This window comes from Diplodia seriata (genome assembly GCF_021436955.1).
Source record: "Diplodia seriata strain FDS-637 chromosome Unknown scaffold_1, whole genome shotgun sequence".
Lineage (NCBI taxonomy): Eukaryota > Fungi > Ascomycota > Dothideomycetes > Botryosphaeriales > Botryosphaeriaceae > Diplodia > Diplodia seriata.
This window is the reverse complement of record NW_027117308.1, coordinates 2,909,313-2,925,652: the sequence shown is the minus strand read 5'-3', so window position 1 is coordinate 2,925,652 and position 16,340 is coordinate 2,909,313. Positions and strand designations below refer to the sequence as shown.

Sequence of the window (16,340 nt, the reverse complement as noted above, 5' to 3'; positions counted from 1 at the left end):
GAGAGACTTGGTGTTGAGGATGCCGATAAAGGATGGCGAAAGCCAGGTACTTCTCCTCGTTGTATGGCGTTGGGTGCAACACTGACACGCTGCAAGCACCTTCAACCGCCACAGAGCTCACCAAGTTGCCGGCTGCCTCGAACATTCTGAACACGTCCGTCGAACTCCTCGCCGTATCCGACGACACATTAGAACCCTTCGTACTATCGACAACCGCGGACCGTCGGCTACACATGTTATCTGTCTGCGAAGACTCGTTCAAGCTCGAACGCTCGCTCAGCCAGGTACAGGACTCGCCAATCTTGTCGTACACTGTGCTTGGTCAAAGATATATCCTCATGACGAGCATGTCGGGGAAGACGGTGCTCTACGATTGCCGATCTGACGCAGTGGTCAGCGAGCGGCGGGATCATTCCAAGTATGTTGTGACGATAGCCAGCCATGGACAACCAAACGGTACCTGGGTTGCAACTGCAGGGTGGGATGCAAAGGTGTTTCTCTACTTCATTGAAGGCGCTGCAGACGGCTCCCCACAGCTTCAAGCACCCGTTTCCACACTCACGCTTCCTTCGAATCCAGAGGCCTTGCTATTCATTGAGCATCCTGAAACCGCAAAGCCCCTGCTCGTGCTAACCCGAAGAGACTCGACGTTCCTCTACTATTATGCTCTGCCCAATTCAGGGGCTGGCGTTGCAGATGGTCCCGGTGAACTCCAACTGCTTGGAAAACAGAACCTTGCCCCTAGCTCCAACGCATGGGTTGCCTTTACACCATCTAGCATTGCCCTCTGCCCGAGGGACTCCTCTGTCGTGGCGATCGCAACGTCTGCTGTCCCACACATGAAGCTCATTGTCGTCCGGCTGCTTGTACCACCTGCCTCCGGCATCGAACCTGGATCGGAAGACGTTAGTAGTGCAGTTGGAACCCCGGCTGCAAACGCGGATCAGAGCCATCTCGTGTCCTTGACCCAAGCAACGCAGGCGCGGGCAGCCTTGGCAACGCAAGAGCGCGAACTTGCGGCTATCCTTGTCCAGTGTAACACGCTGGCGCCGCAAACAACGTACTCGACGCCGGCACTGGCATGGCGGCCGGATGGGAGCGGCGTGTGGGTGAACGGTGACGACGGAGTTGTTCGAGGCATAGAAGCCAACACGGGCAAGGTGGTCGCAAGCCTGAGCGGGCACGAGGCGTCATCGAAGGTGCGGTGCGTTTGGGCTGGGAAGGTCGGGTCGGCGGGTCAGGACGGTGAGGAATGGATGCTGAGCGGCGGCTTTGACCAGAAGCTGATTGTCTGGCGAATACCGTCGGCGGGGGCTGAGTCTTCGTAACTACGCGGCCGGTGATCTGGTGACCGCTGACTGCCCCGAGAATGAAGCACCGCGCTCAACGGCATTTGCCCATGCGTTGCGGGCGCTGGCTGGCTGGCTGCGCAGCGCTCAGCGGCCGGCGGGGAGCATGAACCATTGGCGATGCGAGAGCAGCAGCGCGCTGCAGCGACCACGAAGACGAACCACCGGCCCGCTCTCCACTGCGCTACTCGGTCGACGGTGTCGCAGACGCGCGCGGCACATGATGGTGGCCGGGCCATGGGCTATCGCGTTACACAGGCAGCATGCGGCGGGCAGTGCAGCGGCCAACGGGCATTGTCGCCACGCTAGGTGTCTCTGTGTCTGTGCCCAGAGGATGGCGGGCCCACGCGCAGATGCAGAGGCAGAATGGAGCCGCCGAGCGACGTATCTAAAGCGGCAAGCCGGCCACACTGCCAGCCGACCGCACGCTGCCCGCCATGCAGCTGCGTCTGACGTCCCCGGATTGTTCTCGGTCTACCCCATGCTGGCATCCCTGCTCGCATGCACCCGGCAAGCGGGCCCTTCGAACCATGTCGCTGTTGCCCCATCCCTGCCTGCAAGGGCTTCCAGCACCGGGCGGCCGGTTCGTCGAGAGGCCTGCATGCTATGTCTCCCGTCCTCTCGCTCGGCTGTCTTGTATGCCACGCACGTTATTGGCGCGTCGCCGTGCTTTTTGCTCCAGCTCGCTGAGCCAGCGGCCGCGTATAAATCCACCTGTGCTTCGCTTGCTCGCCTCAATTTCCATCCTACGCTCTCTCATCGCTCCTTTTACTTGTGTATCCGCTCGCCAAGCTCTCGGCAAGCCAGCGTCGCTCAGCATCTGTCACGCGGCTTCCCACAGTTGCCCGGCCGCCATCGCTCCTTGCACCGAGACGAGCAACCCTGCTACTACTGTCTCATCAATCCGTCATGCCGGGCTTCTCCCGCCCCGGGCCCCTGCGGCCGCAGAGCGAGAGGAACTTTTTTATTGTCACTGGGGTATGCTTGGTTCTGTCCCTGCTGTCAGCCTGATTCTAACCAACTGCTTCTCCTGCTCATTAGCTTCCGGAGCACTTCAATTGGCAGAAGTTGAAGGACCTCATCCGGGATGCTACCACCAACCAGCCGGGTTGGACCAACATAGATGAATCCTGGCATGGCCCTGAAGGCGCCAAAGGCTATTTCAGCGTCAAGTCCCAGCAGGATGCGGACAATGTTTACGGTCAGACCGAGCCAAGCACCTGGCCGTAATTGAAGACTGACATAGGTGGGCAGACCTGCTAGTAAGGGTCATGTACGCCCGCCTTGGGCGACCATTACTAGTCCACCACTTCGACGCATCCAGCACGGAACCCATCTTGGTCAAATGCAACTGCCGCAGCTATTATCCTGGCGCCGGGGGCCATTCGGACCATCGATCTCGCATATCCGCCAGATCTGTGTTAGCCGCACAGAACATTCCGGACTGGCAACCCATTGCGCCGGTCCCGTTCGTCACAATCCCAATGCAACACCCTGGCATGACGGTGCCCATTTCCGTGCCGCAAATGCCCATGTACGCTCCACCGGTAACCTACTATCAAGCGACACCGGCAATGGCAGCACCCGTTAACCCGACGCCGGCAATGACCAACGAGCATGGCCTCCCCATCAATGCCATGAACGGTGTGGTCCGCACGGAATCGCGCGGCCTGCACATCTCCGGGCTGACCTGGAACGCGTCCGAGTCGGAGCTGCGGGAACTACTCCGACCTTATGGGCGGCCGCTGGGCGTGGACCTGAAGCGAGGCTACGCCACAGTGCGATTCGGCTCGACGGAAGAGGTTAGGCGGGCGATTGAGAGCCTGGATAAGAGAATGTGGAAGGGAAGGCAGATCGCGGTGAAGGAGGACCGGGACTCGACGGCGGTTTCAGAGCCGGTGATTGTCAGAAGCGCGCCGCAGCAGGTAAGTGCGCGTGCGTCACCGGCAGCTTGATTGTCTGATTGACGCTGACATGCATACGCGGCAGAAGAGGGTCCAGGCGGACAGGTGAGGGCGGCGGGGACGATGCATGGCGTTCTGGGCAGGACGATCGTTCAGGGGGGGCGTTGATCTGGGAGGGCTGCGGTGGGGGCGTTAACGGGGTCTGTATTCCTGCGGATTATTCATGAGATACATGGAAATATACGGGCGTTGAGGCCAAGGGTTGCGGAGCGGACGTCATGCAGTGATGAAGAAGCAGCAAGCGAGGCAGGGCCCCCGGTCCGCCGTGCACGCAGTCGCGGGCCAGTGCCGTTTTGCGAGCCTGTGTAACACACGACGCCCTTCTCCTCCTCTCTGACCTACGAATACCCTGCTCGCGCTTTACGACCGCTCACCTCCACCTGCGCGCAGCGGCTCCCCCGGGCGGCCTTCCGCTTGGTCAGCCCGACATGTCCTCTCCGTGCCGCCGTTGCGTTTTTGCCTGCCACCGTCCCTGAAGCTACATCGGCCTGCTGGCAGAGATTGCGCGCATCCGTCGCACTGGGTCCCGGCAGCCATTGCAGCCGCCGTGTACGGAGCGAGCGCGTCTCACCCGCAGCAACCCATTGCACATCGCATGCCCACCGTGTAGCCCTGGCGCGGGGCAACATCCCTTGACTGCGCCTGCCGTGCCGTCTGCCAGGCCTCGACAAGGCGCCCTTCTCCACACGTCTGCGAGGCTGCGCCCGCCGCCGCCGGGACAAAACCCCCGAGCGCCCGCTGGCCTCGTTGTCTTGTTTCTGTGTTGCGGTCAATGCGGCCGCTTGTCCAGTTCGCTTTGACCACCGAAGAGGTCCTGCCCGGGCTGTCTACGAAGGCTACGAGCAGTGGCTGTAATACTCGCCTGCCTGCACGCCGTTGCGAGTGCCTGTGCAACAGCAAACGGCTCAACTGCATGCTTCCCCGGATGAGAGTCGTTGCCTTCTCACGGCTCCAGCGTCGCTGAGACCACGCTTCCGTCGGCGCCTGACGTCGGCCTGGCTTGCACTGAGGTTGAAGGTAACTTTCGGGATTTGCGCCTCGCGCTTCGATTCGCGGTGCTTTAAGCTCTGCGGGCGCGCTGCCGAATGGCCCGCCAGGAAGGAGGCAACCAGGCAAACGGGCGACGGCTCCAGGTTTGGCCTTCTTGAGGTAAGCGTGGCCTGGATCTCGCCGCCTGTGTCCGACCATGCTTCGGGCCGTCCCTTGGGCTTGTCGCTGTGGGGTCCCAAGCCCGGAGTCGCTTCCGAGCTCCGGCAAGTTAAAAGGACAATTGCTGGCGCCAGCCCACCCAGAGGCTCAATGTTCCTGCCTGGGTCTACAGATGCACCGAGGCTGCTGTCTCCTCACAGGGCGCTGCAACCGACACAACGGGTAACATCGTCCACTCACTACGTCTCGCAGCCGCCACTAACGGATTACCTAGTTGAGCCTAGCAGGCCGCGCCTGGTGTCTGAGCAAAAGCTAGGTTGCCGCGGCCCAGCCCGCACAGCAACACCGGACTGCTGTCCGCCGCCTCGGCCGGGACCGATCTCTTGGAATGACGCACATCTCCTCCGGCTCATGCATCCACGGCTATACCCGTTGTTGGGAGTATCAAGTCCGGATGGTCTCGCCGCCACTGCGCGTGGGCCAGCCCCATCAAGAGCTTCACGGCATGCCTTGCCGGAGCGCAGTCCGTGACCTCGGGCCCCGTGCTACTACGCGAGCACAACTGCTCTCCCGCACTCCGGCCAGCCGCTCGACACGCGCCAACCGAGCCCTGTGCCTGTCATACAAAGTACGAGCTGTAACCATCCTCGAGCCCCCTGCGCCACCTGTCGCCTAGCACTACCGCGGGAAGCATTCATCGGACGATGTAAACTGCTCCACCATACAGACTTGGATATCCCGAGCCCACCCTGGCCCGACCCTCCTACCAGGTCGCGGCGCAGAGCGCGATGATCCAGCACACATCGCTGGGCATCTACAGGCGCAAACTCGCTGCCGCCCAACCGCGCCAGCACTCTGCGGCTCCAGCTCCGGTTGAGACGCCTCCGCTTTGGCGATCGCGGCTACATGCGGCGACCATGGGATTCGATGCGCTTTTAGCCCCGTGCCTCCTGCATCGCTTCGTAAGAAAAATGATTGGGTGCCTCCGATGCAATGCAGTTCGCTGGCCAAAGCTTGCTCCGGAAGCAATTCAGGCTGAGGCAGCAATGCCCCGTCATCCGTTCACAGATGCTCACAAGCTTTGCTGACGGTGGATAGACCGGTGCCACCTTTCTGTGCTACAGTACAGACTTTTTGCTTATTATGGAACGCTAGGGACGGCCTGAATACGACAACTCATCTCCATGATGAGACCCGATATCCAGTCGAAGATCGTCTTGGCCTGCTGATGCTTACCTTCTCGAAGATCTCCCGGATTCTTTTTCAATCAGCAACTGGACCAGCATCCTGCAGCAGCGCAATGAGCCCGTGTGGGCCCTGCCAATTAAACCGTTATTCCGCGGAGATGGGCGATCCGCTGGAACCCAGCATGACTGCGCACTCTGCAACATCATTGTCCGACCTGCCGGTCGATAGTGCAAGGCCGATGGGAGAAGCGCCTAAACCAGACCAATCCTTTGAACTCAACACACATCAGCCTGCATTTGGAGCAACACCAAGGCGGGTATTGGTCGGGCCGACCCCGCACAATGCACGCAAGGATCCACGGCAGCGGGCCTGTACTACGGCCAGCTCTCACGGTCGCTACGGATATGCCCGAAAGGAACACTCGCCCATCCGAGACTCGAGGCCCAGTCGTTCGCGAATGAAAGAATATTTGCCACATCACCACTCGTTCCACCTTACCTTGGAAGTCCCCTTCCCAGGATGCCACGAATCTCCTCATCTCCGGCGCTCCGCATTCCACAATCCGCCAGTTCAACGGGCAGGAAACGCAAGACAGTCTCTCCGGGCGCAGCTGCCTAGCTAGCAAGCTACACACGCTCTCTCTCAAGTGTTCCGCCGTAGCGCCAATTGGAATGTCGGGCCGCCCGCCCTGACGGTCTCATGCTGCGATCGGCACGATCATTTTGAGACCAACATTGCGGTCTTGCCTCACATCGGAAAGGGTACTTTCCCAGGGCAGCGCATCACAATGTCGTATGGCTCACGTGGACCTCCTCGCATTCGACAAAGAGTCCGCCACGCCCCGTTAACTAGAAGTCGTGGCGGCGTGTCCGGAAATGATTTACAGGAGCGAGCAAAGCATGTGAAAGCGAGGCCAGCCTTCCAGCCGTTCATAGCCATGGACAGAGCACTTCAATGGTAGCCTTGCGGTCGGGCATCCAGCCAGTGACACAGCTTCACAGCGGACCTGGAAGATGGTCCCAGCCCAACCGTTACATTCGCTTCAACTCTGCGAGTCTGGCACGGGATCAAGCCGTTGCAGCGTAAGCATGGAGTGGAGGAATGTTAAGGAAGTCCATGGCGACCAAATTCGGTCTCAGCACTCCGTAGCCCGTACACCAACCTGAGTCTCTGTGCGCCAGAACGGCGGGGCCGTGTCAAACCCACTAACATGGACACAACCAGTGGCTGTGTCACACTGCCACGTTATGGATCATGCGATGCAGAACGGGCGGGAAGAAGAGGGGGGGGGACCACGCTCTACGACAAGGCCCACAGAGTGTGATGTTTGCGACCTAGGATCTTGCAAGACAGCTGGACATGCATTCGTGTAATGCACGTCGGAACGTCTCCACTCCGAGGACAGTTTTCCATTCGGGCGATCATTGAGGATCGTTGGATCTCCACACTACAGCCCTGTAGCGTGCTTCGACCATATGTCGTGCGTGGCGGTCGGTCCACCTTGGTCTGTTCCCATCCTTGTTGCTTTCTCTGTACTACATTTGTTTTGCTATGGGGTCTCCTCGCTTCACACATGCATTGCGTGCTGTTGTTCGCAGACGGCATGCATCTAGATTTCCCCCGCCTTACAGAGCGCAAGACAGATCCAGAGCCACTCAATCACTGCCACGCTAGAAGGGGTAGACGGAGCCCCGCGCGCAGCCACCGGAGCGCTAACGGAGATGCCTGAACGTGCGACAAAGCCTCGTTCGACTTTTGCTGACGGGCCTCGGGTCCTCGGGTCCTCGGATGGAGCTCCGCACTGAACGGCCAATAACCAAACGCACGGGACGGGTGCCGGAAGCCTTGATAGGAAGACGTCCGTTAAGGCCATGATGTCGTAATTATGCAGATTGAGGCGCACAACGAAAGTGTTTGTTCTCCCCAAGGCAAACGAGAGCCGGTGAGAGTTGCACATACCCTAGGCATGGCGTGCATTGTGCGAAATCACAGCGCGAATCTCCTCCTTACTTGGCAAACCTTGTATCTTAGCTACATCTGCGTCACGAGGCACACCTCTTTTCTGACAGCAGTTCGGTACGGGATTTATTTTTGGAGCAATCAACGGTTTTCTTTTTCCAGGCGGGCAGGCGTTGAGAGTGGCTTCAAACGGGTGATATCTCGCCGTTGAGAAACGCAGTTCCACTTGCCATGTTCCGAACCTGGTGGCTCTGGTCACATCGGGACAAGAGCCCGTCCCTGTCAGATAATCATGACAATCCGAGGACCTTACGGGGCTCCCAAATGGCAAATCGTTACAGCAGCAGTGTATACTCCCCGTCGCAGGCAGTCTTGAAGTGCCCTCCGCAACCTTGACTGCCTCAATCTCAGAGGGCCCGGCCTCTTCCCGAACCTTCTACGCAGACCCACATGCGGGACGTCCTCCAGCCCGTCCCACTCCAGACTGCTCAACAAGTCTACGGGTCTCGCCCAATCAAGATGCGCTTGGCATATTCAGGATCGCTCTCTCTCTCTCTCCGTGTCTACATCGACGATTGACGAGTTCTTCTCTTAGTGATCATGATGCCGATATGGTCGAAGCTCGGCGGAGGAGAGCCTACTGCCAACCTCTTCCCTTTTTCGGACATGTCCGTCAAACTCGTCGTAGCTAACAAAGTGGAGTCCCACTCCAATGTATAGGGATGCGGAGATGACTAATGGCATCATTTCTAGCACACTTCCGAGGAAAAGAAAAGTTTCGAGATTCTCAAAACGCTGACAGCATCGTACGACTCCAGAGCATATCACCTGTTTCTTGCTTGAAATCGGGTACACTCGTCACATCATCGTGTCGATGATCCGCATTTTACCCCATGCGGCTCAACATACAGCAAAGACAGGAAAGCACGGGTGTCTATCAAGAGTGAAAAGTGAAACCTGGCCAGGAGGCGGGCGCGCTTGCTTGTGCTTGTGCATACGGTGCCTGTGTTGGTGTGGCTGGCCCCAGTGCCAAGCGGACCATCGACCCTCGTGTCTTGGTGCTACGCGGTATGCGCTGTCGCCGCATGCGCGCACGGAAGACCCAGAGGAAAGGGGCCGCGTATGCTGCGGTCTCGCATACCGATGGTCGCTTTGCGCTATGCGGCTAAAGTCTCACCGGACTCCGCCATGGCATTCTGGCTCGAATGCCATGCTGCTGGACGTGGCAAAGAGTAGGGCTTCCCGACTCGCTCCCCTCCCCGACGTCTTTGCCGGCACGTCCGGGGGCGGAAGGTGGGACATGGGGAGAGCCTTCCGTGCCCCCTCAACCCACATAAAACCCCTCACCGTCGTTGGGCCGGCCGGCTTCTCCGCTCACCTCTCCTCCAGCCTCGCCCCTGCACTGCGCTTTCACGAGGCAAACCGACACTGGGCGGCCTTTCCCTGTGAGTGGGTCCCAGCGGACCGTGCCGTCCGGGATCGTGACAAGCACAAGCCGTCGATGATCGGGGCAACCCGCATGGCCGCCTGCGAACCGTTGGCCGCGGAATCGAGCAGTGCATGTCTCACATTTAGGCGGACGGCTCGGCCGCTACAGTACGCGTGCTGCAGGAACTCGTCGCGCACCTCGGCTCGTTGCTTCGGCGCATGCAAGCGCAGCGACGGCCGTGGGGATAGCAACACCGAGCACAATTGCTGCTGACGCTGGACCGCGAGCAGGCGAGCAGGCGTTGGGTCTGCGCCAATGACGACGCGACGGTGACTGGTCGCGGGTCCGAGAGCCGGTGGGGCGATCATGGCTGCGGAGAAGGCGTCGTCAATCGCACATCGCACGGCCTGCCGTCAGAGCATGCTTCTGAACAACAGCCAGCCAGTCAGGACGTGCCGAGCAACGGCGGACTCGATTCCGCTGTGGAGGCCGCGAGGCAGCCGACAGGCATAGATTTCATATACAGTACAGCAGACACGCGAGATACGGAAAGAGGCCCTGGGCATGCAGCCGGCGCGCAACGATGGCAACGGCCGCCCAGGCGCACGCGTCAGGCACGCGTCAGGCAACGCAGCGCCCAAGCTCCCGCCGGCGATGCGATCAGGCCTCCCGCTTAGCTCCCGTCCACCACCACACCTCACAGCTGCCGCGACGCCGGCTATGCGGTTGCACTCAGCCCACTTCTCCCCCCGATCGCCCTGATGTACGCCTTCACGGCCTCGCGCTGGCAGGTCGCCACCTACCTGTTCGGCGTCGCCCTGTTCAGCATCTCCTTCCTTGTCTTCCTCAACAGCACCGTCTCTTTCGTCATCACCGACCGCATCGGCCGCAAGCATGGCGTGGGCGATGCCGTCGGCACCCTTGGCTTTGCTGACGAGCTGGTCGCCCTGGTCGGCTGCCCGCTGTGGGGCATGGTCAGCGACCGTGTCGGCGTGGCAAAGGTCGCCGTCGTGGGCTACGCCATCGTCGCCTTGAGTCTCTTTCTCTTCGTCCAGGCCTCGAATGTCTATCCGCAGCTGCTGCTGGGCCGCCTGCTGTTCGCCCTTGGCGCCTCCGCAACGTATGCTCCCGTCCCAACAAGATGCGCCCTGCCGCTCGACCTGTGCCGTGCTGACCATGCCCACCTCGTAGGACCACCATGGTTACCGCAGTCCTCCCCGCCATGACCCATGTCTTGGATCGCTCCCCAGACGCAGAACCAATACATTCGCCCAGCAGGGGCCCCAACGGACACAACATTGCGCCCTCTATTTCGTCCGAGTTGACAATTACCCCGGCCCGCCTGAACTCCGCTTCGTCGCATCCCTCCATTGGCAGCGCCGCCACACCGGAGAACTCCGCCGCGTCCACCTCCAACCTGGCGGGTCTTGTCGGAATGTTTACCGGCCTCGGTGCGCTGCTTGCCCTAGGAGTGTTCTTGCCGCTGCCCGCCCGCTTTCAGAAAAGCGGCGTTGCGCCCAGCGAAGCGGTCGAATACTCGTTCTACGTTGTCGGGTCCGTAGCATTCGTTGTCGCCTTTGCATGCATGATTGGCCTGCGGGACCTTCCCGGCGAGGAAAACAAGAGTTGGGGCAACCTTTTCGTGGTGAAGCAGAAGGACGACTCAACTTCTTCCGGGCCAATGCTCCCGTACCCGCGGCTGCTATTAGATTCTCTGACTCTGGGCCTGAGGGATGCCAACATCGGCCTGGGATATCTGGGAGGATTTGTTGCGCGCGCATCTTCTGTCGCCATCTCGTTGTTCATTCCGTTATTCGCCAATGCCTACTTCATTGAGCACGGCGACTGCAAGCCCGGGGATGGGAAGACTTCCGACGACGTGAAGAGGAATTGCCGACGAGCTTACCTCGTCGCCTCTGCATTGACAGGCACGTCGCAGTTGATTGCGCTCCTCTGCGCGCCTGTGTTTGGCTACCTGGCCGGCCGATACAAGAAGTACCACCAGCCATTGATACTCGCCACTCTTTCGGGCATCGCGGGCTACATAGCTCTCGGCCTCGTCAAAAGCCCGGACCCGTCGTCCGAAGACGGCAGCGCCGGCATCTTCTTCATCGTCGCCCTCCTCGGCATCAGTCAGATCGGCGCAATCGTTTGCAGCCTCGGCCTACTCGGCCGCGGTATCCAAAACGACGAGGCGGACATGGACGACGACGACGCCACCAACGAACAAGACGAGGAGTATCCTTCCGGCGGCTTCAACGTCAGCACGCACATCCAGAGCGCGCCTCCCAGTGGCCTCCGGCACGCTGCTCACCACCTCGACCCGGACGCAACACCCGTACCTTCCTCCTCCCCCAACGCCGCTTCGCCGCGCGACCCCCTCCTCGGCGGCGGCGGCAACTCGGCCACGTCCACTCCCCCGCGCCGCCACCTCGGCACCCGCAACAGCAGCGGCAACAGCAGCAACAACAGCAACGGAACCACGATACCGCCCGGCGGCAGCAACAACAATCTCCACTACTACTCGGAATCCTCGCCGCTCCTCCCCTCGCACTTCCGCCGCCTGCCGCCCCCGTCGTCCTCTCCCAACCGCTCGTCCACCAGCCGCGCCCACCTGAAGGGCTCCATCGCCGGCGTGTACAGCCTCGCGGGCGGCGCGGGCATCCTGATCCTGACGAAGCTGGGCGGTCTCATGTTCGACCGCCTCGACCCCGGCGCCCCGTTCTTCGTCATGGCCGCGTTCAACGTCGTGCTCTTGGCGGCCGTCGTCGCGAGCGCGGTGGGCAGGGCCGTCAGGGGTTGGAGGACTAGGGTCGTTATGCCGTGATTTTTTTTGTTTCTTGGCTTGTCTCTTGTCTCTTTTGTGGTGGGGTTGGGGTTGGGAGTGGTGCGTGGGTGAAGAGGAGGGAGGGAGGTAGGAGCGGATGTTGAGGGCTGGCTGGTGGTTGAGTTTTCTTTCTTGCTTTCTTTTTGTTTTCTTTTGCTCCGGAGATGTGATGGTTGGGGTTCATGTGGCTGTTTTCTATTTTTTTTCCCCTCTCTCTCCTCTTGCCGTATGGAAAGTTTAATGCGGGCGTGGATCGCTTTCTCTGTATGTATGTATCTCTGCGTGTCGTTTGGAAGAGTGTGGGTGGGGGTCGGGCGGGAAGGGAAGGGAAGGTTAGGTGCGATGATACCAAAAATGAAGCGTTTCCCTTTTTTTTATATAAAAAACACGCTATTTCATTCTCTTCTTCTACATGTTCGTCGTGTTCATCGTGTTTATCGCCGTCGTCGTCGTCGTCCTGGTGTACTGTCGCTACTATGATGTCTTTTCTTCGGAAGGAATTGTAAAATAACAGTGGGAAGACAAGGAGGGTGTGCAGAACTTGTTGGAAGAATGGTATACATATGTGCGGCGGAGAGAAGAGCAACTACGCTTTGGATCTTTGCCGGCGGAAGCGTTACGCTGTAGTCTCTCTCTCTCTCTCCCTCTCTCTCTCTGTGTGTGTGTATACATGCGTATTGATCGCCATGGCTAATTAGTTTCCTTTGGTGACACAACGACACAAAAATAGCCAAATACGGCACCCTCCCCCGTGAAGAGGAAGCACCGAGGGGGCACTTGCTTTGATGTGCATTGCCCGTCGTCGTCCATCCGTCCGCCTTTTGCTCCAATTGGTGGCGCGGTTCGTTGCAGCTATACGTTTCCCCCCACCACGAGGCTTTCCTTGCGTACAGTAAAGGAAACGCGGAAACGAGGGACACATACAGTGATGAGAGACTATCGGATCGGGCAATGGGAGCATCTTTCGTGAAGACCAAAAGCTCCTTTCAGAAGATATGGGCAGTTCACTCAAGGCCGCCCGCAGCTTTTTCTCTTCCACGCCAAATTTGAAAAGGGTTCGTAATGGTCGTCGTCTCATGGTAAATAGAGGCTCTCTAGTAATTATATCTAGCCGCTTTGCTTCTCTCTTCCCTCGTTTCTTCCCTCCTCAACTCTCGCATTCTTACGCTAAGCTGGACTGCCGTGACATCGTTAGGAGCTGGCGCCCCATTCGTCTCTCTACGAACACGCAAAACGCCCCCACTGCAAAGAAAACGCCACGCTTCAGTCGCTCCGCCCCATTGTCCATCAGTCATCATCTTTCAGTAATCATGACGGAAGAAGCATAAACAAGCAAGCGGGCGAGCGAGAAAGGAAAAAAAGTATCCCCCTCACGAACAATCAAAACACCCCACGCAAAACATCATCCTCTCTTTTTCCTCTTTTCTTTTTTTCGCTTCTCCAGCTTTCCTCGCCCAAGCGCCAACGGCTCAATGACTTTTCTTGCCAGTCCCGTCCCGTTACTCTTTTGTCGTTGGAAAAGGGAGAAAAAAAAAAAACATGGCGCGAACCACGCCGATGATAATACAAACAAACAATACACGCATATCACTCTGTCCGTCCGTCCATCAAATAACCTCCACAACAACCCTCAACACTCCCTCCATCCACACGGCGCGCCCCACCTCGGACAGCACTGCGCGCCACTCGTCGTCGCCGGCGATGAGGACGAGGCCGCGGCCGGTGAGCGCGCGGATCTCGAGCGTGATATCGTCGAGACTGTGTTCCTCTTCTTCTTCTTCTTCTTCTTCTTCTCCTGCTTCTGCTGCTGCTCTATCTTCTGTTGCTGCCGTTGCTGGTTCTCCTCCTTCTTCTCGCTGTCGTTGTTCTTGTTCGTTGACGGCGGAATCGGCGGATGGTGGATCCTGTCGTCGTCTCTGGGCGGAGGAATCTCCACCACCACCGACGTTTATCGTTGTAGCGTCGTCGTCGTCGTCGCCGCCGCCGCCGCCCTTATCGTTCGCTGTTGAGCTCTTTTCCTTCGGTGGTCCCGTCTGCTGCTCTTGTTCCTGCTCCTGCTCCCGCTCCTCACCGCCCGCCTCCGCCATTTCGACGTCTTGTTCGCTTTCCGCACCGGCAGTCGTCGTCATCGTCGTCATATTAGCAGCGGTAGCATTCTCCGCCGCCTTCTTCTCCACGGGCGCTTTCGTCGTTCCCATCCTCCCCCTCCCCCTCCTCCTCGTCCTCCTCCTGATCCCCAAATCCAACCCCCTCTTCAACAGCCCCCTGACCTCCTCTTCGACCGCCCGCCGCAGGTCCGCCAGCGGCAGCGTGTGGTGCGGCGTGCTGGGCCACGACGGCATGTCGATGCGGGGCAGGAGCTTGGTGTTGTTTTTGGTGATGAGCACCTGGATGACGTTCTGGTCCGGGGCGGGCTGGTGGTGGTGATGGGGCTGCGGGAGGAAGTGTTGTTGTTGAGTCTGCTGTTGTTGTTGCTGTTGCTGCTGGATGCTTTCCGCTGCCGCCGCCGCTGGCTGAGCAGCAGCAGGCAGCGCGGTGCTGTATATCGATTGAGGTGGCTGTGTCTGCAGGAACCGCGGATACTGCGTCGGCGGAGGGCCGTAAGGAGGCGGCGGCTGGGAAGGGGCTACGGAAGGTGGTGGGGGAGGTTGAGGCGTGCTTAATGAAGGGTCAATGGCTGGATTAGGTGGCGAATTGCTGGCGTCGAAGGGCGCTGTGGATGGCGAGGGCGTGGTGGCAGCTCCGCCGCTGGCCGAGGAGACGGCGGCAGCGGCAGCAACGGCGGTAGCGGCGTCGTGAGAAGAGGCATCGCGCGGGGGAGCAGAAGAAGCGGCGCCAACATCCGACTTTCTCTTGCCCGTCCCCTTCCGCGTCTCCTGCGCGTACTGCCGCTGCCGCTCGTTCGTCACCATGCGTCTCAGCAGCGGCGTCACCAGGCTGACGATCTTGTTGCCGTCGCGGGGCCACACCCACTTGCGACCGGGCATCGTCTCGCCCTCCAGCACCTCGTTCTCCGTCGGCGCGGGCACGTCGGGTCCGAAGAAGCGCTCGCCGATGCCGTCGTTCAGGAAATCGCGGCAGCAGTTGAACAGCCGTAGCTTGACCATGTCCGTGTCCCCCTTGCCCCGGCTGCCCACGCAGCTTTGCCGCTCCGGGTGCGCTTCGTCTAGCATGTACGTCTTGGCCGCCGCCTGGAGCCGCAGGAAGTTCTCCGGCGTCAGCTGTAGCGATGCGAACAGCTTCGACATGGGCGGGCGCGTGTGCTTCTTGGCAGCGCTGCCCGTCGACGGCTGCCGGAAGAGCGCAGCCGCCGAGTGCACGCCTACGGCTCTTGCATCCGTGATCCCAAACCCGGCCTGCTGCTGGTGGTGCTGCTGATGGGCCACGCCCGGGCTCTGCTGTTGGTGGTGGTAATGGTGAATGTTCGCCGAAGGCGCATGGTGTTGCATCTCAGCGAATCCCGACGCCGTCGTGGGCGTCTGCCTCGCCCGCTTTCGTGGACTCTGGCTCCCAGCACGATCTCCTTCCTGCCCCTCTCCCCCTTCCATGCCGTGGTTTTCTCCTCCACCACCCTCGTTCGGCGGCGTGGCCGTCCTCTTGCGTTTCTGTCCTGCCGCCTCGTCCTGCATTGCCGTGGCCCTCAAGTCCGTTACGCGCGCTACCTTGCGCAGTCCCCCGGCTCCCGCTGCCTGCTGTTGGTGTTGTTGTTGTTGTTGTTGCTGCTGCGCTGCGGCGTGCCGTTGCGACTCGCTCGTTGCCTTCGCCGCGGCTTCCAGGAGCTCCGCCATGTTGCCCTCCAGACTGGCGGTAGACGGCGCATATGCGGCTGCGGCGGACTGTCCGCCAACGGCAGGCTGCACGTCGTAGGATTGGCCATCGCTGGCTGTTGAATTCGAGTTCGACACGCTGTTGCGGCGGTCTCCGGCGGCGGCGTAGAAGGCGCCCGAGCTCATCATGGCAGCGGAATAGGCATGAAGGCGGATCGGACGGCAGAGATATTCACGCGGCGATGTTTGCTCTCTCGCGGAAGATTTGAAATTGTAGCGATCGTCAGGCGTGGGAGCCGCTCGCGGAGAATAGAGAGCAATTGAGCGGCGAAGGGTTGAGAAAATCAAATCATCTAGGGCGGAAAATCGTCAGAACCACGAGTCGCAGGTGAGACTGGCAACGGAGCTATGGATCGCATTTCTGGTGGCTGCGGGCGCGAGTGCGGTGCTCACCAACAAGCAGGCGCGAGATCTCTCGGCTAGTCGTGGAGGGAGCTTCACCGAGCTGGAGGTGTTTGCCTGATCGGGTTGGGTGTTTGCATTCTGTGCGTTTGTGTTGTTTGATTTTGTTTGTCCGTCCCGCATTCCGCGCGGTTTGCTCTGCCGCTAGTCTGCTTCGGGTGCGCGCCCCATTCCTCAGCCTATGACGTTTGCTAATTTTGGCAGTCGCGCACGCCCCTGAACATCGCCGTGGTAGACTCAAGAATA

General features: G+C 59.8%; 3 protein-coding genes across 3 annotated transcripts; 2 read left to right on the top strand and 1 right to left on the bottom strand.

Annotated features, from left to right (window-relative positions):
• Window positions 1-2,541: 2,541 nt before the first annotated feature.
• SLS55_000848 (uncharacterized protein) lies at window positions 2,542-3,304 on the top strand (the record flags this gene model as incomplete). Its single annotated transcript, XM_066772355.1, has 2 exons — window positions 2,542-2,550; window positions 2,783-3,304. 2 exons carry the CDS (start codon window positions 2,542-2,544, stop codon window positions 3,302-3,304), a joined length of 531 nt encoding a protein of 176 aa, XP_066637634.1.
• A 6,495-nt stretch (window positions 3,305-9,799) lies between these two features.
• On the top strand, window positions 9,800-11,865 carry SLS55_000847 (uncharacterized protein; the record flags this gene model as incomplete). Its single annotated transcript, XM_066772354.1, has 2 exons — window positions 9,800-10,158; window positions 10,230-11,865. The coding sequence occupies 2 exons, from the start codon at window positions 9,800-9,802 to the stop codon at window positions 11,863-11,865; spliced, it is 1,995 nt and encodes a 664-aa protein (XP_066637633.1).
• A 1,607-nt stretch (window positions 11,866-13,472) lies between these two features.
• SLS55_000846 (uncharacterized protein) lies at window positions 13,473-15,821 on the bottom strand (the record flags this gene model as incomplete). The annotated part of the gene is made up of 1 exon (XM_066772353.1): window positions 13,473-15,821. The coding sequence occupies one exon, from the start codon at window positions 15,819-15,821 to the stop codon at window positions 13,473-13,475; it is 2,349 nt and encodes a 782-aa protein (XP_066637632.1).
• Window positions 15,822-16,340: the final 519 nt, after the last annotated feature.